We start from the raw sequence: 26,360 nt of genomic DNA, 5'->3' as shown, positions 1-26,360 counted from the left end.
AACAGATGTGAGATCAAGGGCTTAAGATGAGATGATATAAAGAAGCAAAGTATCCTTTGCTTTTATCCCCCACCAACCCAGAGAGTTCCCTGACCTGTGCAGTGAGCCAGAAATGTGAGCAGGAGAGGAGCCCAGGCCATGGTGTAGACAACCCAAGGCTGTGCTTTGTCAGACCCCCTCAGCTCAGGACCAGACTCCAAGCTCTTCTTATACAAGCTTTCCCCGGTGCAGGTGGGGCTGTCATGCAAATAAGTTCCTGAGGGTCACTCAGCAGTGTCACCATGACAGTGTTTCTGAGTTGTTCCAAGTCAGTGCCATACAGAAGAGAGCTCCAAGGTCTGGGGCTATATTTCATTGCAGATATTGCTCTGAGGGCATGGCACACTGACCCCTCTAGTGCCTCCTCTAGTGTTCACTATTGCTTGTCTTTTTTCTAGCTTAGAAATTTTTCTCGGATCTGGAGTTGTTAGGTCCCAAAGTAGCTAACTTTAGCTTCATGATTTCCCAGGAAGGAACTGTATAGAGGAGTTTTGAGAAGAAGGAGTCTTCATGAATCAGCACTCCTTCCTTCTTGTTACCTACTTTTCTTAGCCCTTTTGAGCAGAGGATCTAAGCAGTATTATTATTCTGTGTTAATTGTTCTCCCCAAACGTGTAGAATAATATAAATACTTTGCCGTATGGGTGATTACTTATGTCACTTATGAATGCTTCTCCAGTCCAATTCTGTTTAGAATTTATATCTGAATTGTGTTTGGTTTTCAGTTCTTAAAGCAAAGCATTGATAGATGGGTACTCATATCCATCTATGTGTATGTTAGCATGGAGCTTATCCAGGATGGTGACTTACAATTTATCCTGTGTATGTTAGCATGGAGCTTATCCACGATGGTGACTTATAATTTATCCTGTGATCCCCAGTGGAGGCAGGTGGAGTTTAAGCTGATGGAGATAAATTTAGAATTTGGTGGGAACTGAACAAGCTCTACTGTGGCCTACTCAAAAGAAAAACAAATCAGGACCATCCCTCGGCCACGCCCTCCCGCGCCCCCTTCCTGCTGCCGTCTGCGTCCCCCGAGTTTCTGAAGCCACTCCCCGCCCGCCCTGCGCACCCCGTCTCCCGAACCAGCTTGTAACTGCGCACGTCCTTCAGGTACGAGGACCATCCCTCGGCCATGCCCTCCCGTCCCCCCCATCTACAGGAAGACACTGGGAGCGTGGCCTGTGTCTCAGTGGGCGTGGTCTCAAAGTGGGTGTGGCCTGCTTTCAGAGCGGTGGCCACTAATGCGGCCGCAGTTATTCTTTCCTACCTCAGCTCAATCGGTACTGTGTATTTCTTTGAAAATTCACTTTTTCTATCTCAAACACTTACGCAAAATAGCCATTAGCTTAGGCTGACAGTATAAAAGCTATCAGTGAATAAGAGAAGTTTAGCACAATCGGAGCCCCTTCTTTCCACAAAAAGGAAGAGGAATAAATAACTACAAGGTTCCAACTCTATACTTCCGTGACAATATGAAGAAGCAGCGAAAATCCCCTCCGCAAAGAGAGGGCGAAGAAAAGATACCAGAAACCTCAACAGGTTTTCTCACATCTACGACCTCTCAGATAAACAATTCAGAGAGGAAATCTGGAGGAGAGTCGACCTACTCCAAGCAAATATGGAACAGACATCCAATAAATTAAGGGAGGAGATGAATGAAGCGCTGGAACGGTCTACCAAGAAAATCCAGGAAGAAATGAGAGCAGAAATGAGAGCAGAAATTTCAAACCTTCGAACAGAAGTCTCACAAATAAAGGAATCGGTAGATGAAATAAAAATCTCACTAGATGCCCTCAACAGTAGAATGACTACAGCCGAAGACAGAATTAGTGAGCTGGAAGATGAGCTGCAGAAAGCTTATAGACAACAATAAATCATGGCCAAAGACCTCAAAATGGCTATAGAGCGAATCAGAGCCCTGGGGGATGACTTCAAGAGGAACGACATAAGAATCATTGGAGTACCAGAACCGCAGGGAAGCAACCCCAATGAAAAAAACACAGTCAAAGATATCATTGCTAAGAAATTCCCAGAGCTGGAGAAGGCAGGCATCCAGATACAAGGAGTCCGAAGAGTACCAGCAAAAAGAGACCCGAATAAAAAGACCCCAAGGCATATCATAGTCAGAATGACGGATACCATGGATAGAGACACAATTCTGCAAGCAGCAAGGTCAAGGAAGGAAATCACATACAAAGGAGCACCCCTCAGATTTACGGCCGATCTGTCAGAAGAAACCCTCCGAGCCCGAAGACAATGGTGGGACATAGTGAAAAAACTCAACGAAATGAATGCCTCACCAAGAATACTTTATCCGGCTAAACTCTCAATCAAACTCGAAGGAACCATACACTATTTCTCGGATAAACAACAGCTCAGGAACTTCATAGACTCAAAACCAATCTTGAAAGAAGGTCTAAAGGGGCTACTGTAAGACAAGGAGGAGCCCCATAAGAACAACAAATCCCACAGAAAGATGACACAAAACCACATCACAATAATCTCTCTCAATGTCAATGGCCTAAATGCACCTATCAAGAGACACAGAGTGGCTAAATGGATCCGGAAGTTAAACCCAACATTCTGTTGCCTGCAAGAAACACACCTGAACAAACAGAGTAAACATAGACTCAAAGTCAAAGGATGGAAAACAATCCTCCAAGCAAACAACCCCCTTAAAAAAGCTGGAGTGGCCATCCTGGTATCCGACAACATAGATTTCAGGATGAAAAAGATCAAAAGGGACAGCGAAGGTCATTTTCTGTTTATCAAGGGATATGTACAACAGGAAGAAATCACACTCTTAAACGTATATGCTCCTAACGAACGACCGGCTAAATATTTAAAACAACTCCTAACAGACTTCAAAGAGGACATCACTAACAGCACAATTGTAGTCGGAGACTTCAATACGGTCTTATCGCCTCTAGATAGATCCACAAGAACAAAACTCAACAAGGAAACACTGACTCTGAAAGAAGAAATTGAAGAGAGAGGCCTAATAGACCTATACAGGGCCTTACACCCCAAAAAGAAAGAATACACGTTCTTTTCCAGTGCACATGGAACATTTTCTAAAATAGACCATATACTGGGCCCCAGAACATATCTCAATAGAATCGGAAAAATAGAAATTGTATCAACCATCTTTTCAGACCACGATGCGCTGAAGATAGAAGCTAAGCACTCACAAATACGGAAAATCAAATCAAACACCTGGAAATTAAACAATTCAATGTTGAACAATGAGTGGGTCAGGAAGGAAATCAAGGAAAAAATCAAAAGATACTTAGAAACAAATGAGAATGAAGACACGAGCTACCAAAACCTATGGGACGCAGCTAAAGCCGTGTTAAGGGGAAAATTTATAGGTCTCCAAGCATTCCTCAGGAAGGAAGAAAGGACCCACATACATAGCTTGACTTCACGACTCAAGACCTTAGAAAAGGACCAGAAAAAGGACTCCAAACCAGACCTAAGGAAAGAAATAATAAAAATTAGAGCAGAAATTAATGACATCGAAACCAAAAAAACAATCCGAAAGATCAATGAAACAAAGAGTTGGTTCTTTGAGAAAATAAATAAGAGTGATAAACCGCTAGCAAGACTCACAAAGAAAGAAAGAGAGAAAACTCTAATAAATCGAATCAGAAATGAAAAGGGAGACATCATAACAGAAACCAGGGAGATTCAAAAGATCATTAGAGACTACTTTGAAGGTCTTTACGCCACAAAAAAGGAGAACCTAAAAGAAATGGATGGATTCCTTGATTCCTACAATCTCCCAACACTGAAGAAAGAAGACCTGGAATACCTAAATAGACCCATCAATGTTAAGGAAATTGAAACTGTAATCAAAAACCTCCCCAAAAACAAAAGCCCAGGCCCAGATGGTTTCACTGGCGAATTCTTCCAAACATTTAAAGAAGACCTATTGCCTGTATTCCTCAAACTTTTCCAGGAAATTGAAAAAACAGGAACTCTCCCAAACAGTTTCTATGAAGCACATATCTCCCTAATACCAAAAGCAAACAAAGACACCACTAAGAAAGAAAATTACAGACCAATTTCCCTGATGAACACCGATGCGAAGATCCTCAACAAAATACTAGCAAATAGGATCCAACAACTCATCAAAAAGATCATACATCACGACCAAGTGGGATTCATCCCAGGGATGCAAGGATGGTTTAACATTCGGAAATCAATCAACATAATCCAGCATATCAACAAAAGTAAAGATAAAAACCATATGATCATATCAATAGATGCAGAGAAAGCATTTGACAAGATCCAACATCCTTTCATGATGAAAACCCTCGCCAAAATGGGGTTTGGAGGAACTTTCCTCAAGATAGTCGAAGCCATCTATCACAAGCCTACGGCAAGCATTATCCTCAATGGGGAAAAACTAAGGGCCTTTCCTCTGAGATCAGGCACAAGACAAGGATGCGCACTCTCACCACTCCTCTTCAATATAGTACTGGAAGTACTTGCGATAGCTATTAGACAAGAAAAAGAGATTAAGGCATCCAGATAGGAAAGGAAGAAATCAAACTCTCACTATTTGCAGACGACATGATACTATATCGAGAGAAGCCTAAAACCTCTACTAAGAAACTCTTAGAAACAATAGACTTACACAGTAAAGTTGCAGGCTACAAAATCGATACCCCAAAATCCATGGCCTTCATATATGCAAACAATGAGGCAGAGGAAAGGGACATGAAAAAAGCAATCCCATTCACAATCGTGCCCCAGAAAATCAAGTACCTCAGAATCAGCTTAACCAAGGAAGTAAAAGACCTTTACAAAGAAAACTACAAAACGCTACTCCATGAAATCAAATAGGACATGAGGAAATGGAAACATATACCCTGCTCGTGGATAGGGAGAATCAATGTTGTCAAAATGGCAATACTCCCTAAAGCATTATACAGATTCAATGCGATCCCTATAAGTATACCCATGACATTCTTCAAAGAAATGGATCAAGCAATCCTAAAATTCATATGGAATAACAAACGTCCAAGGATAGCTAAAACAATTCTTGGGAAAAAGATGATGGGAGGCATCACCCTCCCCAACCTCAAACTTTACTACAAAGCAGTAACAATTAAAACAGCATGGTACTGGAACAAAGGCAGAGCCGTAGACCAATGGAACAGGGTGGAATATCCCTACACACAACCCCAAATGTATGATCATCTAGTCTTTGATAAGGGAGCAAGAGATGTGAAGTGGAGCAAGGAAACACTCTTTAACAAATGGTGCTGGCACAACTGGACAACCACATGCAAAAAAATGGGTTTAGACCTTGACCTGACACCATGCACAAAAGTCAGATCAAAATGGATTAAAGACCTCAACATTAGACCACAACCATAAGGTACATTGAAGACAAGGTCGGCAAAACTCTCCACGATATTGAAGATAAAGGTATCTTCAAAGGTGACACAGAACTAAGCAATCTAGTAAAAACAGAGATCAACAAATGGGACTACATTAAACTAAAAAGCTTCTGCACCGCAAAAGATACAGTGACCAGAATACAAAGACTATCCACAGCATGGGAAAGGATATTTACACAATACCCATCAGATAAGGGGTTGATATCAATGGTATATAAAGCACTGGTTGAACTCTACAAGAAGAAAACATCCAACCCCATCAAAAAATGGGGCGAAGAAATGAACAGAAACTTTACCAAGGAAGAAATACGAATGGCCTAAGGGCACATGAAAAAGTGCTCTGCATCACTAATCATCAGAGAGATGCAGATCAAAACAACCATGAGATACCACCTCACACCACAGAGACTAGCACACATCCAAAAGAACAAAAGCAACCGCTGTTGGAGAGGATGTGGGGAGAAAGGGACCCTTCTTCACTGCTGGTGGGAATGCCGACTGGTTCAGCCCTTCTGTAAATCAATTTGGACGATTCTCAAAAAATTAGATATTGAATTCCCATTTGACCCAGCAATACCACTGCTGGGAATATATCCCAGGAGGCAAAAAAGTACAATCGAAACAACATCTGCACATGTATGTTCATCGCAGCACTGTTTACAATAGCCAGAATCTGGAAAAAACCCGAATGCCCCAGAACGGATGACTAGTTGAGGAAACTTTGGTACATCTATACAATGGAATACTATGCAGCGGTTAGAAAAAAGGAGGTCAAGAATTTTGTAGTTAAGTGGATGGGCATGAAAAGTTTCATGCTGAGTGAAATGAGTCAGAAAGAGAGAGACAGACATAGAAAGATTGCACTCATCTATGGTATATAGAATAACAGAGTTGGAGACTAACACCCAAGAACTGTAGAAATAAGTACCAGGAGGTTGACTCCATGGCTTCGAGGCTGGCCTCACGTTCCGGGGAAAGGGCAACTCAGAGAAGCGATCACCAACTACATTGTAGTCGAAGGCCATGTGGGGGAAGGGAGTTGCGGGCTGAATGAGGGCTAGAGACTGAGCACAGCGGCCACTCAACACCTTTATTGCAAACCACAACAGCTAATTAGAGAGAGAGAACAGAAGGGAATGCCCCGCCACAGTGGCAGTGTGGGGTTGGGGGGAGATGGGATTGTGGAGGGTGGGAGGGACGCTGGGTTTACGGGTGGTGGAGAATGGGCACTGGTGGAGGTATGGGTTCCCGAACTTTGTATGAGGGAAGTATAAGCACAAAAGTGTATAAATCTGTAACTGTACCCTCACAGTGATTCTCTAATTAGAAATAAATAAATTAAAAAAAAAAGAAAAACAAATCTTTGCATCATTTCTATTGTTAGGCAAATCACGTATTGTATCCATGCACACACTCATTACTGACACTATTTTCATCCACAGTGATTCCTGTTCTTCAAAGTCTAGAACAGCATTCTTTAACAACCATTCAATGAGCCTGTCCACAGGTATAGAAAGGTTTAATCCACCCCTTTACTACCTTGGTAATAAATGGACAGTTCTGATAGGTCATAGATCTGTTTGCAGCAGAGGTGCTAGTTCAAGGGTATAAAATGGTTACAAACACTGATACAGAATACTAAATTAAATGCAACTTCTAAACACAAAAAAAAGTGATAAGGGCTGGAGTAATAGTACAGTGGGTCGAGGGGATGCCTTAGATGTCCCCAAACTGAATTTCATCTTCAGCATCACATCTGGTCCCCAGAGAACTGCCAAGAGTAACTCTGAGTGAAGAGCCAGGAGTAACCCTTGAGCATAGCTGGCTGTGATGCCTTTTCCTCCCTGAAAAACCCACAAAAATACGATATCTATAGACTATATTCAGTTTTATTTTTTTTAGATTTCACAGAGAATCTCTTCACTGTGATTGCTTTTGAGTCCGTTGCTGACAATCTTACATGTGTATCTCCTAGATCTCTTCCTGTTGAAACCCTCTAAAAGACCTGGCAACAGAACCTTCAGATCAGGACCAGACCAAAGATGAGTGATTACTGATAACCTGAAGTGCTGGGAAAGCAGGGACCATAGAGCTGCCTAAGGAGAGGGAGGCTGCAGAGCTCACTCTCATCCCTCAGCTCAGAATTTATGCTACTCTCCAACAGAGACCTCTCTACTCGTTTGATTTCATCCTTGCATTGACAATACACCTCTAATCAAGACATGTTCAGGCGTGTCCATATATAAGGCAAACTCAACATTATGAGTAAATATCCTTAGTCTAACCCTTCAGTTTACAAATTCCACATAAAGTCTGAAAAGCAAGTCAAGAAAATACAGTAATCCAACTCGACACATAATACTGATATAGGCAGATAGGGAAGCTCTCCTCCCCAGATGATGGCAGTAAGTTTCCTGGGAAGTAATAGTTCTCAAGTTGCAAAGACCAACCTTGAAGAAAACAGGAACTAAGGCCTGATAAGACCCTCTCCTGGCTCCAGCAATGGACCCTGAGGAGGCTGGCACCCCTCTGACAGAAGCTCCATCAGGAATAAAAGGCCAGAAAGGAATTTCAAAGAAGTCCATCACCACTCCCAACTCTACCCCATTTGACAACCTCCTTAACAATGGACTTTGACCTAGGTGAAGCCCCACATGGGGGGCACCTTGGAGAAACCCTGTAAATGCCACCTTAAACAAAGGAGGGGCACACATTTGCTGCCCAAACCCATGTGCTGATTGTGCCCACGTGGCCAGGCACATGTGTTACCTGAGCACATGTGTTGCCCGAGCACATGTGTTGCCAGCATCTCCCCTCTTGAGATGTGTGCTTTCATATTTTCATGTCTAATACCGGGATGTGTGTAGAGGCTCCCTCTGCCCTTGGAGAAGCCTGGTTTCTCTCTTGAGCACAGTACTTGGTGCTCTCTCCACTTTCTCTCCCCTATTCCCTTCAAATCCTTTAAATATAATCTGTTTTGCTTCACTGCTTGTCTACTTCTGAAATGCTTTTCTGCAAGGACAGACAGAAACCCAATAACCCTGGGTCCCGGGTGGCAGAGGCAGAAGGGGAAAAGTGACTGTCTTTCTCCTCCCCACTGCACAAAAAACTTATCAGTAGTTTTAAACAAAATGAGAAAACACAGAAATGTGCTACAAATGGTGGAAAAAATGTAATCTCAGGAAAAGAATGACAAGCAACTGAAACTTCCCAGGTGGGACTGGTCTATGGACTGAAAACTTAGGGGCCTTCTTGTAATAGGGTGGCAGATTCCTCTTTCTGCCAAAAGGTACAGCAGCCCCATCACAACCCTCAGCCCCTGGCATAGAAACAACCCAGCTCCATAAGTAACTTTGAATAGAATGAAAAAAAAGAATCTGAATCATCTGGGCCTTCTTGGAAGGAGGACTGGCAGATTCTCCTTTCTGCATGAAGGCACAGGAGCCCCCAGAAACATGAGACCCTCTCTGGCATGGAACTTGCCCAGCCCCACAACCGAAACTTATCCAGACACAAATCGTTCCAGCTCCAAATACCTCCAAATTTTGTAGTACTGTCAGCCCAGTAGGACCACAGAAAATCTGATGAAAAGTCACACAGAAGTCCACCAATCCCAATGAGCAAACCAAATAATACAGAAGATTCAGTTAGCATCAGTCAACCCAGTAAATTATCAGACTATAACTTTAGTAATCAATTGTGAGACAATAATTATGAAAATTTGATTTTATTGATCTAAGTTTTGATCATTCCATCTCCCTTTATGTTGGAGTTCCTGCTGGCTCAGCACCTGAGACATCTGGACTGGGTAACCTGTGAGAATGCTCCAGGGAATCCGAGAGGCAAAAGCTTGGATACTGAGTCCAAACAATGGCAACAGACTGAAGTCAGGGACCTAATGTTTCCTGGAGAATATTAAAGATTAATTAAAGATGAATAATTTATCATTGGCTGGGCTTGGGGATGTGGGTTTCATTTGTTGTATGAATCCTCTAAGGGAGTAAAAGCTTTGTTCCTGTTTAGAAAACGTTGAGACCCTGGGTACGTATTCCTTTTCAGAAACTACACATAGCCCATATAAAGATTAATTTCCCTTCCCATTAATCTTTGCTTTCACTTCCCCTTACCACATGCCCTTGTCCTGCACGTAGTGCATTTCTTTCATTTTTATATAATCATGGCTTGTCCTGAGTAAACTTGTCTACTGACCATCAGTCAGTAGTTTATGTCTGTAATCATCAGTCACAGGAAGCATTGGAATTGGCTACTTGTACTAGGTCACCAGGGCACATCTTTTTGTTACAATAAGCAATATGAAGCAAAGTTGTTTGTGCCTGCTAAGAGGGCAAGCTCGAGTGGTGGGTTGGACATATTGGTGGAGGGAAAAACACACTGATAGTGGGATTGGCATTGGAACATTGAAGCCGGAAATAACTGTATTATGAACAACTTGCCAAATCAGACTCATGATAAAGAATAAAATTTTAAATTAAAAGATTAGTGAAAATTCAAAGAATATTTCAAATACTATTGAGTAGAGTAAAGCTTTAAATGCATAGAGATTTGCAGCAACTGTATAGCACGATTACTCATAGACCCAAGGGAACAAGGGCAGCTAATTTATGTACTGGTACCTCATCTAAATTTGTCACTGTGTCAAGCATTACTATCTAACAGCCAACAACAATATTCAGCCTCATCCTCTGATTGGGCCCCCGAGATTGTGAGGGCAGCTTTGTCCCCAAGGATGGAACCTGAGAACCGGGCCGGAGTCCAGGAGTGTTTTTTGTTTGTGTTGTAAATCATAGTTCTGGGAGCTTGACCAGACTTCTGCTGGAACCAGTGTGGATAGTGACGATCAGTGACGGCTCCAGTGCTGGAAGCACATGTGAGAATGACTGTCCTTCCTGGGTTCACGGTCAGTGAAGGCTCCTGAGTCACCACAGCCTGAGAACTGGACCCTGAAATGGAAACAGAAGCATGTCAGGAATGAAAATGGAAATTAGAGAAATTCCCCAAAAGTTGGTCACTTGAATCTCCATGAACCTGGGCAGTGAGTAAGGACAAGAAGAACGACGAGGAGGAGAGGAGTCCTGCTCATGCTGCAGACTTTCCAGGACATTCTGGCCACAGAGCTGACACAAGACTCTGGGGCCTCTTTTATGTCCCTCTGACCAAGGGGGAAGGGTTTGTGTTGCGGGCTCTTGCTGCAAATCTGAGTCACTTAGCATAAATCCCCTCCCCAATACTGTGTCTTCAAGGCAACACTAACTCTGGGGTGGTTTTCAGCTGGTTTAGTCCCTTGGGAGGAAGCACCTGTTGACACTTCTTCAGTCTGGGCATGCTACATGCCTTGTTTTCTTCAAAAGCAACAGTGCCCCCTGTTGATATCTCAAGATAATGTTTAGTGTATTTTAATTATTCAGAGCAAAGTGGTTTTGTTTATGTCTTTTTTAGTCTTTTAAAAGATCCTTTTTCATCATGTAAAACCAAATTCTTATTTTTGCTTTTGTTTTTTAATGGAAATCATTCAACATATTGCCAGGATTCAACTTATTTCCTTCGAATACTCCTTAGTACCATCACTCTGACTCAGTCTTTACTAATCCTTATTAATATTTCTTTAGTTCTGTTCAATATCCTCTTCAAACTTTCAGTTCTGCCTAAGTGTCTACCTAACCTTGCACCCATTTATCAATGATCACTTATGTAATTTCCTCTTTCTTTGTACTCATAACTCATTTTACTTGGAAGTATTTTTTATTTGTTTTGGGCATTTATCAAGGTGACATCATGTTTATTGTCAAAAATCTTTGTCTTGGTTTGAGCTATAGTTTAGTGGGGAGAGTACCTCCCTTGCATGTGGCTGAATAGGGTTCAATCCCCAGTATCTCATACTGTCTTCAAGGCTTGCTAGGAATGATTCCTGGCCACACAGCCAGGAATAAGCCCTGAATACCATGTGGCTAAAAAGGTTTACAGGCTAGTATGAGATTGCATGCAGTACAATATTAGATATGGCAAATATTTAAAACAGGCAGAAGAAAAAAGAATACATTTTAATTATTTTCTCTATGTTCTTGATGTGGATTTTTTCTGTAAAAATTTTAAATTTACAGACAAAATGCAAAAAATAGATATTTCTTACATATGTTTTGATTTTTACCTATAATTAGGTATTATGTTAATCTTGATCATTTGGTTACTTTAGTTGCTGTTACAATTTCTCCATCTTTTCATTTTCAAATAGTTGTCAATGCACTGAACTTTTTCTATTCTATTGTGTGGTGATATCTAATTTATTTTTTACTTTATATTTCCCTAATTATATAGTTCATAAGTTTCTGCGTTTATTTCTTATATTATATTGTGAATATCTAACAATGTGTTAGACTTATTTTTAAAGGTCATTTGTGTATTCTTGCCTTATTTTTTATTATAGGTTCAACTCTCGAGTAATTTGCTAAACAATCTGAGGGATATTCTGCATTTGGTTCTTTATGTTTTGGTTAGTTTTAATATATGTGATTCATGATCACAATCATGAAATCCCGCTAATTTTTAATTTCTTGAATGGGCTCAGTAACCTCTCATTTCTTTCCCTCCCTGAGATCTTATAAGTCTATCTCTACTAGGCCCTCCCAAGGATGTCTCACTGGGGGCTCTTTCAGAGTCAGGGGAATGAGATCCAGCTTGTTACTGGATTTAGCACATGAATACACCATGGGAAGCTTGCAAGGCTGTCCCATGTGGGCAGGAAACTGTCAGAAGATTGCCAGTTTCTCCCAGAGGGAGAAGTAGGCTACAGGATATCTCTTCTGGGAGCTTGCTTTTAAGTCTCTCTCTGGATGTTGGCCATTGATGGGATTACACACACCTGGGTTCCTCTGCCAGTACCTTCATGCGTGAGGCCTCTCCGAAGATGTGGAGAGGGGCCTCAAGCATGGCTATAGCTAGGTTTGGTGGTTTTCGGCCGCTGGGAGCTCTGCTCAGGGTGTGGAGGGAAGCTGGAGCCCATCCCCTCCGAGGGGCCCTGGGGAAGACAGCCAGGCGGGCGGGCAAGAGCCTTTCTGCCTGCAGAGAGTAACATATGTGAATAATATATGTGATTATTCAGAAGAAATGAAAATGAACAAATGAACAATTTCATTTGCCAGCAAATAGATTCAGGCTTTTCAGCCAATTAAACCATCACATTGGGTATGAGTGATTCTTTCAGAGTTGATCTGCAAATGTGTTCCTGAATTACCCTGGATGTGCTACCTTCCATCACAATTTTGCTCCTTGAGTTGGCCATTATGAAAACTTTTCTTAAAAATTGGGGTGGAAAAATTATGTAGGTTGTGGGGTTTTGGTGCTAGCTCTTAAGGTCTGACCCTACCTGTGCAATGAGAGGCACATGAGTAGGAGAGGAGCCCGGTCCCTGGTAGCTAAAGATCCCTGACCCCACCTTTGAGAATTTCTACCCAAGTCCCTTTTTCTTCTTCACCCTATGTAAAAGTAAGGACTATATATGCAAAACAAGTTTCCATCCATTAATTAAATGAGTCTAAATCTCAGTGCAGAGTCAGCAGGAAAAAGATTTGCTTTCCCCCATGGGAGAGCCCAGCAGGAAGCACCTATGAAGGCTAAGTCCAGGCTCAGGTGACTTTGATAGGCCAGAGAAGGTGCAGCTGCAGAGTCTCCTCTGAATGCACAGGGAACAGCCACCGGGCCCAGACACCAAGTTTACTGATCTCACTGAACAGATAAAGAAGCACAGGTGGTAGTTCCACAGTGACCCTGCTAATTGTATTTGAAGAAACTGAAATGAAAATAAAATCTAAAAAGAGCCCATAGACTAGATTAAAAACAATTTTCAAGTACGATACAGAATTGTATATTAGATAAAAATAAACAGTAGTAAAAGATATGAAAAGCCATGTAGAGCAATTTTATAGATTTGCATAAAATATAGAAGATATCATGAGGGTAGTTAGAGAAGTCTCAAGATTACATGGTCAAATTTCATTTCAATGATTTTCATAAGGGGCTAGAATGGTGGTACAGACAAGCCCTGGTCCTTGTCTGAGTCAGTGTGCTTGCTCAGGAGATGTTACACAGGCTTTCAGGTTTCCTCTAGACAATACTGTAGTTTCCCACCATTGCCTTGAATGTGGCCAACCCGGGCTCTAATCTCTGGCATTTCATATGGTCTCTGAGGACACCAGGAGCGATCTCTCTGTGCAGAACTCTGACCACTAGTGGGTGTGGCTCAAAAACAAACAAACATATTTTTTGTAACTATAGCACTGTCGTCGCACTGTTGTCCCATTGTTCATCAATTTGCTTCAGCAGGCACCAGTAATGTCTCCATTTTGAGACTTGTTGTACTGTTTTTGGCATATTGAATATGCCATGGGTAGCTTGCCATGCTCTGCAGTGCGGGAGGGATACTCTCAGTAGCTTGCTGGGCTCCCCAAGAGGAATGGAGGAATTGACCCCTGGCTGCATGGAAAGCAAATGCCCTACCCGCTATGTTATCGCTCCAGCCCTTTTCATAAGCTGTTTAAAAAATAAATATCATATTTTTGAAAACATAATAATACTATACTCGATACTCAAATAAATAATTTTTAAAATAATTAAATTTTTATACCTCTAACTTTATTTTTGTTTGGATTTTGGGGCAACCCCCGCTTTGTGCTTGAAAGTCCCATCTGGGAGGCTCAAAGAACTGCAATCCTGGAGAATTAAGCAATGCTTCTGGCATGATAAGAATGCACATAACCTACCGAACTATCTCTCTGACTAACCTATAACTTTAAATGTTAAAACAAATGTTCTAAATTAAATTTTGAAAATTCCAAAGGTGGGTTATTATACTGATAAAGTATATACATCCACTCTGACTTCATCCAAAGAAACATCAACTGTCATCTTTCAGAACATAAGGAGGAATTCCTGAGTGCACAGCTAGCAGTAACCCCTAAGCATTGCTGGGTGTGGCCGCCAAAACAAAACAAAACAAAACAAAACCCAAATCCCCAAAATCTAAAGTATCAGTGTCCTATGGTAACTTCCTCAATTCACAATGTTGTTTGTAATTTTTCAGAGCAAATGATCATTCATTTCATAAGTAATTTTCAATGATTTTCTGGACATTACTGATGACAGAATGTAATTGGAATTAATTTCTAAACATTCCATATGATTATGTTATATTAAATGTGTATTAATTTAGAGCAACATGTATACTATATAAAAAGTTTTCAGTGATGTTATAATTACATAAAATATTGTTTTATTCTGTACTCATAATGAGAGTCAACATTGATAGTGATGCTGCATATGGAGGAAATATAATTGATTTTACACCAATAACATTACTTGTGCATGGCTGGTAATTCCTGTGATCAGCTTGTATGCTAAAAAAAAAGAAATAGAGTAAATCCTAACTTAATAAGAAGCCAGGAACTAGGACACCAGTATTTAAGTGAAGGAATTGGTCATGACCTGGAATAACTTTGTTTACTTGAAAGTTTGCAGGAATATTTGTTATTTTTCATCAACAATATAGAGAAGACATAGCAATAGATGACTTTACTAGAAGTCATCTATCTTTTGCTGCTGTAATCAGCAACAAAAGATGAAGCTTAGCTATGGGTTTATGTCTCACTTCCCCACTTGCATCTGTCACTGTGGAAATGGTTGCTGAACCACAGAGCACAGAAATACTCAGCCTCGTCCTCTTCCTTGGCTCCAGTGATGGTGAGGACTGCCTTGTTTCCAAGCAGGGAGCCAGAGAATCGGGCAGGAACATCAGGATATCTATTACTGGTTGCACCCATTAGACCCCAGGGTTTCTGGTAGGGCTTCTGTTGAACCCAGCTGGCAACGTGATTGGTGGTGACAGCCCCAGTACTGGAGCCACAGGTGAGTGTAACTGTGCCTCCAGGAGTTGTGGCTAGTGAGGATTCTTGAATCACCACATTCTGAGAAGTGACCCCTGAAAACAGATGTGAGATCAAGGGCTTAGGATAAAACAATAATACAAAGGTGCAGCAGAGTATCCTTTGCCATTTTCTCCCACCAACCCAGAGAGTCCCCCTGACCTGTGCAGTGAGCCAGAAATGTGAGCAGGAGAGGAGCCCAGGCCATGGTGGAGACAACCCAAGGCTGTGATTTGTCAGACTCCTCAGCTCAGGACCAGCCTCCAAGCTCTCATTATACCTGCTTCTTCCTGTGGAGGTGGGGCTGTCATGCAAATGAGTTCCTGAGGGTCACTCAGCAGTGTGACCATGGCAGAGTTTCTGAGTTGTATCATGTCAGTGACATGTACTAGAGGGCCCTAGGGTCTGGAGCTGCAGCTCATTGCAGGACTTGCTCTCAGAATATGGCACACTGCCCCCCCTAGTGTCCACTGATGAGAAGATTAACCATTGCTTGTCTTTTTTTCCTTGTTTCCAATTTCTTTTCTCAGATCTGGAGATTTTAGGTCTCTAACAATATAAATTCAGTCTCTGTGATTCCCCAGGCAGGAACCGGATGAATGAGTTATATGAAAGGGGAATCTGCACACATCAGCATTCTTCTTCTTCTTCTTTATCCTCCTCCACTTTCCTTAGACAACTCTGTTGAGCTGAAGCTCTGAGCTACAGGATTCTTTCCTGTTAATTGCTGCAAGTTCCTGAAAAACTCATGGACTAATGTGGATACTTTGCCATATGGGTAATTGATGATGTCACGTGTAATGCTTCACTGCCACCTGTGCCTTTTACTGCTGAGTACTATTTAGTTCTCAGTTCTTAAATGAAAACTAAACAAAATCTATTGTAGATTAAAGGGAATTTGAAGTCCTTTGAGTCCTGTATGTTCTCGGGATGAGCATCCCAACTCAACCTAAAGTGCTTGAGGGTGCTGCTACTGAACCCCTGGAGTTAGAGGAGTCAAATAATCTCATCTATTGGGTCTGAGGCATTCAAGGGGAGACTAGCATTAAGCAAGCTTTTCTTAAAGTTTTTCATTATTTTCCCACATTAAAACTATTGGCACATACCTATTGTACAGCTCACAAAACTTGACTCTCATTCACAATATTTTAAGTTATATATCCTGACGCTACCCAGAATAGACATGATTTGAAGATTATCATCTCAGCTTCCTCTCCCTGTTTGTATGGCTACATTCCAATATCATGAATTTTTTAAAAAAATTTCTAAAGCCCTCCATTGCCTTGGGAATAATTGGCCTTTGACCTCAAAATATTTTACCCATTGCCTAAAGGTGAGGTCACCTCAGCCCATCATTGGTGTGCTATGCTTCGAAAGGTTTTTTGCTCCTTTGTGAACAAATCTAGACAAATCCAGACCAATCTTCAACTCACTGAAAGACCCCCTAGTTGGGAACAGGCTTCTCAGGCATGATTTCCATAGAAAATGCTTAGTCTTGGCTCTCTTAGGTCCTGCTTTCTTGAATCCATGGTGGGCTTCTGACTACAGCAGGATCTGGCCTTATAACCTTCTTGTCGAATTTGTTTCCTGTATGTTTGAGGCCATTAAATTACAGAAGGTGACTAATGTGCAACCAGACGCAAGGAACTGAGGCATGTTACTGACGACCTCCCCACATCCTTCTGCCGAAGACACCTTCACTGCACTATTGATGCCCATAAGCAGGAAGTACCTTGAGCAATTTGATGATCCATTTCCTGACTGCAGTCAGAATTTCTTTCTTTGAGAGGGGAAAATGAAATAGGGAGCCTCAGTTTCTCATTAGCGACTGATGTTACCAGTCCGTTTTTAGCTGTCTCCATTCCACACTTTAAGCATCCTCTCACGTCTTGAGTTCACCTTTTTGAGGAAGGGAAGTTTGAAATATCCCAAGACAAAAGTTCCACTGCAGAGCTAGAGTGTTTTGACACTAAGAGAGAATGGTCAATACCTATCTTAAATGGTCAAATAAATATCCCAAAAGAACTAAGTCAGCCAGCCCACACTGTAATATCCCTAAATACTCATGAAAAGCCTGTCTCTTGGCAGGTAGCACAAAGATCAACCCAGTTTTTCTATAACCCCCTCCTGCCCACCATGCACACTCACACACACACACACAGACACACACACACACACACACACACAAACTCGAGCTATATCTAACTTAGTTCTATGCTAAGTTTCTCCACTGTTGGAAAATTTCTTTCTCTCCTAGTTAATTTCCTCTGCCTATTTCTATTTTCTAACTTAGAGAATCCATTTTTTTTTTTTTTTTGCTTTTTGGGTCACACCCAGCGATGCTCAGGGGTTACTCCTGGCTCTGCACTCAGGAATTACTCCTGGAGGTGCTTGGGGGTCCATATGGGATGCCGGGGATCAAACCCGGGATGGCCACGTGCAAGGCAAATGCCCTACCCGCTGTGCTATCGCTCCAGCCCTGAGCATCCATTTTTTAAACAATGTTTTCATTTCTACAAATATTGAACAATCTAGAATCATGTAGGGAACACAGAGACAAGTTTTCCCTGCTGTGCATCACTTCTTTGTCTGGGACCAGGAAAGTGTGAGAATAGCTTAGTTCTCAAGGAGAGAGACAGAGAATCAGACCAGAACCCAGCGGTGTTTTGTATAGGTCATAAATTAGTGTCTTGGGAGCTTGACCAGTCTTCTGTTGAAACCAGTAGGAATACTGACCATCAGTGACTGCTTCAATGCTGAGACCACATGTGAGAATAACTGTCCCTTCTGGGTTCATGGTCAGTAAAGGCTGATTCACCACAGCCTGAGAATTGGATCCTGAAATGGAAACAGAAGCATGTCAGGAATGAAGATGGAAGTCAAGAGAAATCCTCCAAGTTCTCGTCACTGAAATCTCCACAATCTGGGCAAGTGAGTAAGGAAGAGGAGGACAAGAAGAAAGAAGAGAGGAGTTTACTCATAGTATGACTTTCAAGGACACACTGAACCCATAGTTGACTCTTGACCTGTGGGGCCTCTTTCTTGTTCCTCTGGCCCTGAGGGAAGTGTTATTGTTGGGTGTGCTTGCTGAAAACCTGAGTCCTTTAGCATACACGCCCTCCCCAATTGTCTCTTCAATTAAGGACTAGCTTTGCTGGGAGGGGGAAGCCTGGGATGGTTGGGAGCTATGTTAGTCCCTTAGGAGGAAGCACCTGTTGGCACTTATAGATCAGACCAAAGAGATTAGATTATCTGGGGCTCATACAGTCTGGATTTGCTGCAGGCCTTGTACACTTTAAAAGTGTCATGGGGCTGGAGAGAAAGTACAGTGGGTAAGGACCTTGCCCTAACTGAACGCACCTGACCCAGGTTCTATCCCTGGCAACCCATATGGTCTCCTCTACCTGTCAGTATTAATTCCTGAGTACAGAAACAGGAATATTACCTGAGCATGGTCATGTAAGGTGTGGCCACACATAACCTGCATAATACAACATGACCCATGCCCCAAGATCAAAAAATCAAAAGCATCGATGTCCTCTGGTAACTTCCTCATATTAAAAAGTTTGAAAAATTTTCAGAAGAGAATTTCCTTCATTTCATAAGAATTTCTCAATACTTTTCTGGAAATTAATGACTATAGTATATAATTTGAATTAATTTTCAAATATTGCATATATGATTTATGTGATATCTTTATGCATATGAATTTATAGCAATACATATATTTATATTGTATAAAATGAAAATAGATGCCATAAATACATAAACTATTTTTTCCCTCCTTACCCCTAGTGAGAATGTATATTATGATGCTTCTGAGAAAATGTAATTGACTTTACCGTGATAACATAACTTGTTCGTGCCTAGAAAATTTCCTGTGTTTAGCTTGTGTACAAAAATAACCAAAATAAAGTAAAGCCTAACTTAATGAGAAGCCAGGTCCTAGAAAACCAGGATTTAAGTGAAGGAATTGATCAAAATCTGGAATAATATAGATACTTTGCCAGATGGATAATTTCTTATGTCATGTTTGTATGCTTCACCACTCCAATTCGGTTAGAACTTGTACCTGAATATTGTCTAGTTTGCAGTTCTTAAAGCAAAGCAAACTAAACACTAACAAAATCTCCTATGATAGAGTGTACTCATATCCATTGCATCCTATACTTCCTGTTTGAGCATTCGAACCCCACTTTAAGTGCTTGAGAATGGGCTGCTGCAAACCCCAAATTACTTCTATTTGAAGAAAAAACAGAAACTCTCTACCGCTTAGGGTTGCTTTGCATGGTGAACCTCATAGAGTATCTCTTCAAGTTGCCTGTGTTAGTATCCATGCACCTGAATATTGTAGATTTTCAGCCCTCAGTAGAGACCATCAGGCAGTTTCAAGTGGCTGCTCCCGACTATGCTCATCCCTAGTCACTTTGGGTGTGGAATGTACCCCTAATATATAGAAAGGCTCAGGGACACTAGTACAGGACTTTGTGATAGTATGGTACGTCCTGCTTCCCACTATCTAGTTCACAACGTTTCTCCTTAGAAGCATGACACATCACCCTTTTTGTGGCTTCCTCAGGACCTCAGGCAAACCATGATGCTCCACTTGGACTCTTTAGGTTTCTTGGTTTATTTATAAACAAGTGGTCATAACTGAGCCCCTGCTTTTTCATACAACATGCTGTTAGATAAGAAAGTTGTTCATAGGTCCTCCTGTGCAGGACACCAAATTCCCCTTGTTATTTATCGTTTGTCAGAGATGAAAGAGTGTATCTTCAACATTAAAAATATTTTTCAAGCATATATGAACTGAAAATATTTTGTTTTTAGTTATACTAACTAACCAGGACACTGTGATTTTAGTTGTTCTTCTGAGGAAGACTGGGAAAATCTTTTGCACGTGAGAAGGAAGTGATATTTAAGCATCTAGGGGTGGGGAGGCACTAAGTTGTGTGCACAGACACAGTGGACAGAACATGCTTTCTTATGTGCCACATGTCTTCTTTGTATAGCCAGTCTTCACCTAGACCAGGACTTTTAGTATTAATACAGTCTTGCTGAAACAAAGGTGATAATTGATATTTATTATGGGAGAAATCTGGAAGAGACTACCAATTTATTGATATTTTGGGATCCTGACAGTTGATATGATTCAAACAAGTGAAAGTACATTGAAAACTACTCTGGTTATCTTTTGAGTTGCTTTATTACTGATGGCATTAAACATTTTTTTTGCCATGTAAAACCAAATTCTTATTTTTGCTTTTGCTTCTGTTTAAAAATGGAAGTCATTCAAAATGTTGCTAGGATTCAACTAAGTACCCTTTGAATTCTCCTTAGTACCATCACTCTGATTCAATCTTTACTAATCCTTGTTGAAACTTCTTTACTTCTGTTCAATATCCTTCTCAAAGTTTCAATTCTGCCTAAGTGTCTACCTATCCTTGCACCCATTTAGCAATTACCACTTATGTAATTTCCTCTTTCTTTGTATTCATAACTGATTTTATTTCATAAATATTTTTATTGGTTTTGGGTGTTTATCAAGGTGACATTATGTTTATGGTTAAAAATCTTTGTCTTGGTTTAATTGTGGTTCAGTGGGGAGAGTACCTCCCTCAGATGGCGCTGATAAGTGTTCAATCCCCAATACTATCCTCCAAGCTTGCTAGGAGTGATCCCTGACCACACAGCCAGGAGTAAGCCTTATGTACCACCTTGCAAAAAAGGTTTTATAGGCTAGTATGAGATTACATGCAGATTACATGCAGTATAAAAATTAGGTCTGGCAAATATTTAAAACAGCAGAGGAAAAAGAATACTTTTTTTAAAAAAAAGAATACCTTTTTTTCCTTTTCTCTATGTTCATGATGGGGATATTTTTTCTGTGAGAATTTTATATTTACGGAGAAAAGCAAAAAATATAGAAATATTTCTTATATATGTTTTGCCTTTTACCTATAATTAGGTATTATATTAATCTTGATCATTTGGTTATTGGGTATATACTTTAGTTACTGTTACAATTTTTCCATCTTTCCATTTTCAAATAGTTGTCAGCACACTGAAACTGTTTCTATTCTATTTCTATTTTTGTATGGTGATATCTAATTTATTTTTTACTTTATAATTCCCTAATTATGTAGGTCATAAGTTCTTGTGTTTCTTCCTTATATTGTGAATATCTAGCAATCTGTTAACTCTATTTTTAAAGTTCATTCCTATTTTCTTGCCTTATTATTTCTACTGATTTTTAAATAGATTTGTATTTTGTGTTTATTTATAATTGGTCAACTCTCGAGAAATTTGCTAAAGAATCTAAGGGATATTCTTTGTTTGGTTCATTTATGTTTTGGTTAGTTTTAACATATGTGATTATTCAGAAGAAGTGAAAATGAACAAATAAACAATTTCATTTTCCAGCAAGTACATTCAGGCTTTTTAGTCAATTAAATTATCACATTGGATGTCACTGTGACTGTTATCCTGTTGCTCATCTATTTGTTAGAGTGGGCACCAGTAATGTCTCTAATTGTGAGACTTATTGTTACTGTTCTTTTTTTAAAAAAAATTTTAAATATTATTGAATCACCTTGAGATAGTTACAAGCTTTCATGTATGTGTTCTTGGTGTATCCAATAAGCCACGTTTAGTTGCCATGCTCTGCCATGCCGGAGATACTCTCGGTAGCTTGCCCAGCTCTCTGAGAGTAGTGGAGGAAATGAACACAGGTCGGCCGCAGGAAAGGTGAACACCCACCGCTGTGCTATCACTCCAGCCCCACATTGGATATGACTAACTTTTTTCTGAGTTGATCTGCAAATGTATTCCTGAATTATCCTGTATGTCTTATCTTCCATGACAATCTTGTTCCTTCAGTTGGCCATTATGGAAGCTTTTCTTCAAAATTGGGATAGGAGAAATAATATTTAGGTTGTGGGGTATGTTGGGGCTGGCTCTTCAGGTCTGACCTACCTGTGCAATGAGAGAGGCACACGAGTAGGAGAGGAGCCCGGGCCCTGGTACATAAAGATCCCTGACCCCACCTTTGAGAATTTCTACCCAGGTCTCCTTTTCTTCTTCACTCTATGTCAATGTAAGGACTATCTATGCAAACAATTTTCCATCCATTAATTACCTACGGCTTTTGGGGGCTGCGGACAGTGGGGACAGGAGGCCTCTGCTCTTTTTCAGACAGTTTCATTTTCTGTTTCTCTCTCTCTCTCTCTCTCTCTCTCTCTCTCTCTCTCTCTCTCTCTCTCTCTCTCTCTCTCTCTCATCTTTTGGACCACAAAAGAGCCTGGAAAGCTCCGCATGGCGTATTCGATATGCCAAATACAGTAACAATAACAGGTCTCATTCTTCTGACCCTCCAATCATTGGGAAAAATGAGTTAGGAGAGGCTGCTAAAATCTCAGGGCTGGAACGAATGGAGACATTATTGGCACCCGCTCGAGTAAATCAATGAACAACTAGATGACAATGATACAGTGAATTACCTACACCCTCCGGAGTCCTGCGTCTAGAACCCAAATCTCAGCCCAGAGTCAGCAGGAAGGAGATTTGCTTTCCCCCATGGGCGAGCCCAGCAGGAAGCACCTACGGAGACTAAGTCCATGCTCAGCGACTCTGATGGGCCAGAGAAGGAGCAGCTGCAGAGTCTCGTCAGTGAGGGCACAGGGAACAGCCACCAGCCCAGACACCAAGTTTACTGATCTCACTGAACAGATAAAGAAGCACAGGTAGTTCCACAGTGACCCTGCTAATTGTATTTGAAGAAACTGAAATGAAAATAAAATCTAAAAAGAGCTCATAGACTAGATTACAAATAATATTTCAAGTAAGATACAGAATTGTATATTAGATAAAAATAAGCAACAGTAAAAGATATGAAAAGCCATATAGAGCAAGTTTATAGATTTGCATAAAATATAGAAGATATCATGAGGGTACTTAGAGAAGTCTCAAGATTACATGGTCAAATTTCATTTCAGTGATTTTCATAAGGGGCTAGAATGGTGGTACAGACAAGCCCTGGTCCTTGTCTGAGTCAGTGTGCTTGCTCAGGAGATGTTACACAGGCTTTCAGGTTTCCTCTAGACAATTCTGTAGTCTCCTACCATTTTCTTGAAGGTGGTCAACCCAGGCTCTAATCTCTGGCATTTCATATGGGCTCTGAGGACACCAGGAGTGATCCCTCTGTGCAGAACTCTGACAACTAGTGAGTGTGGCTCAAAAACAAATAAAAATATTTTTTCATAATATTTTAGAAAAATAAATATCATATTTTTGAAAATAAATAATAAAATATTAAATACTCAAATAAATAATTTTCAAAAGAATTGAATTTATATACATCTAACTATATTTCTGTTGGATTTGTGGGCAACAACAGCTTTGTGCTTGGAAGTCACCCCGGAAGGCTCAAAGAACATGCTATCCTGGAGAATTTACCAATGTTTCTGGCATGAAAAGAATGCACATAACCTACCGAACTATCTCTCTGACTAACCTATAATTTTAAATGTTAAAACAAATGTTCTAAATTAAATTTCAAAAATCCCGGTTGTAGGTTATTATATTGATAAAGTGTATATATCCCACTCTGGCTTCATCCAAAGAAACATCAACTGTCATCTTTCAGAACATAAGGAGGAATTCCTGAGTGCACAGCTCGCAGCAACCCCTAAGCATTGCTGTGTGTGGCCGCCAAGACAAAATAAAACAAAAAAACCCAAAACTCTGAAGTCTAAAGTATCATTGTCCCATGGTAACTTCCTCAATTCACAATGTTGTTTGTAATTTTTCAGAGCAAATGATCATTTATTTCATAAGTATTTATCAATGATTTTCTGGACTTTAATGATAACAGAATATAATTGGAATTAATTTTTAAATATTCCATCTGGTTATGTTATATTTAAGTATACTAGTTTAGAGCAACACGTACACTGTATAAAAAGCTTTTCAGTGATGTTATAAATTCATAAAATATTGTTTTATTCCTTACTCTTAATGTGAATGAACATTGTTAGTGATGCTGCATATGGAGAAAATATAATTGACTTTACCCCAATAATATTACCTGTGCATACCTGGAAAATTCCTAGACCCTGTGATCAGCTTGTATACCAAAAAAAAAAAAAAAGAAATAGAGTAAATCCTAACTTAATGAGAATTCAGGAACTAGGAAACCAGTGTTTAAGTGAAGAAATTGATCATAACGTGGAATAAATTTGTTTATTTGAAAGTTTGCAGGAATAGTTGTTATTTTTCATCAAAAATACAGAGAAAACCTTGAAATAGATTACTTCATTACAGGATCTGCTGTACTCAGCAGCAAAAGATAAAGCTTAGCCCCAGGTTTATGTCTCACTTCCCCACTTCCATCTGTCACTGTGGAAATGGTTGCTGAACCACAGAGCACAGAAATACTCAGCCTCATCCTCTTCCTTGGCTCCAGTGATGGTGAGGACTGCCTTGTTTCCAAGCAGGGAGCCAGAGAATCTGGCAGGTACATCTGGATGCCTATTACTGGTTCCACCTATTAGACTCCAGGGTTTCTGGTACGGCTTCTGTTGAATCCAATTAGCATAATTACTGGTGGTGACAGCCCCAGTACTGGAGCCACAGGTGAGTGTAACTGTGCCTCCAGGAGTTGTGGCTAGTGAGGATTCTTGAATCACCACATTCTGAGAAGTGACCCCTGAAAACAGATATAAGACCAAGGGCTTAAGATGAGACAATGATGTAAAAGTGCAGCAGAGTATCCTTTGCCATTTTCTCCCACCAACCCAGAGAGTGCCCCTGACCTGTGCAGTGAGCCAGAAATGTGAGCAGGAGAGGAGCCCAGGCCATGGTGGAGACAACCCAAGGCTGTGACTTGTCAGACCCCTCAGCTCAGGACCAGCCTCCAAGCTCTCCTTATACCTGCTTCCCCCTGTGGAGGTGGGGCTGTCATGCAAATGAGTTCCTGAGGGTCACTCAGCAGTGTGACCATGGCAGTTTCTGAGTTGCTCCATGTTAGTGACATGTACTAGAGGGCCCTAGGGTCTGCAGCTGCATTTCATTGGAGAACTTGCTCTCAGAATATGGCACACTGCCCCCCCTAGTGTCCACTGATGAGAAGATTCATTATTGCTTGTCTTTTTTTTTTTTTCTAGTTTCCAATTTCTTTGCTCAGATCTGAAGGTTTTAAGTCTCCAACAATCTAAATTCAGTCTCTGTGATTCCCCAGGCAGAAACTTGATGAATGAGTTTTGTGAAAGGGGAATCTGCAAGCATCAGCACTATTCTTCTTCTTTATCCTCCTCCACTTTCCTTAGACAACTCTGTTGAGCAGAGGCTCTGAGGTCTAGGATTCTTCTCTGTTAATTGCTGCAAGTTCCTGAGAAACTCATGGACTAATGTGGATACTTTGCCATATGGGTAATTGATGATGTCACATGTAATACTTCACCTCTACCAGTGCCTTTTAAAGCTGAGTGCTATTCAATTCTCAGGGTTTTTTTGTTTTGTTTTGTTTTTTATTGAATTATTGTGAGAGTAGTTACAAAGATTTTCAGTTTAAGTCTTAGTCATACAATGGTCCAAGACCCATTCCTTCACCAGTGCACATTTTCTATCACCAAGAACCCCGATATATCCCTTGTCCCACCCCTCCCCCTGTTTATGTGGCAGATGATTTTACTCTCTCTCCACTTTAATCACATTCAACATTTTGACAAAAGACCCACCATTATTATTTGGATTTTTCCTCAACAATCAGACCTTACAAAATAGGCATCATTAGATAATTTGTTTTCTATTGCTAATTATCAAAAGCATATCATGTCACACCGCCTCTTTGCAGCTGCATGATTTTGAATTTCTGATATTTTAGTAATAAGTCTGAGGGATTTCTGCCAAAAGCCTCTGGGTTCCAAGATTGGTTTGTGTGCCTCTGGGATCATGGCTGATTAGGAGCCAGGAACCT

At 40.7% G+C, this 26,360-nt stretch overlaps 1 gene segment (V, D, J or C); it reads right to left on the bottom strand.

Annotated features, from left to right (window-relative positions):
• Window positions 1-15,142: 15,142 nt before the first annotated feature.
• On the bottom strand, window positions 15,143-25,243 carry LOC129407128 (Ig lambda-2 chain V region-like; the record flags this gene model as incomplete). The annotated part of the segment is given in 3 exon segments: window positions 15,143-15,411; window positions 24,783-25,091; window positions 25,198-25,243. Coding segments are annotated over 3 exon segments (624 nt in total), but the record flags the coding sequence as incomplete, so codon positions are not given.
• Window positions 25,244-26,360: the final 1,117 nt, after the last annotated feature.

This window comes from Sorex araneus, chromosome 9, assembly GCF_027595985.1.
Source record: "Sorex araneus isolate mSorAra2 chromosome 9, mSorAra2.pri, whole genome shotgun sequence".
Lineage (NCBI taxonomy): Eukaryota > Metazoa > Chordata > Mammalia > Eulipotyphla > Soricidae > Sorex > Sorex araneus.
The sequence above is the reverse complement of the archived record's forward strand: the minus strand, read 5'-3'. Positions and strand labels throughout refer to the sequence as shown.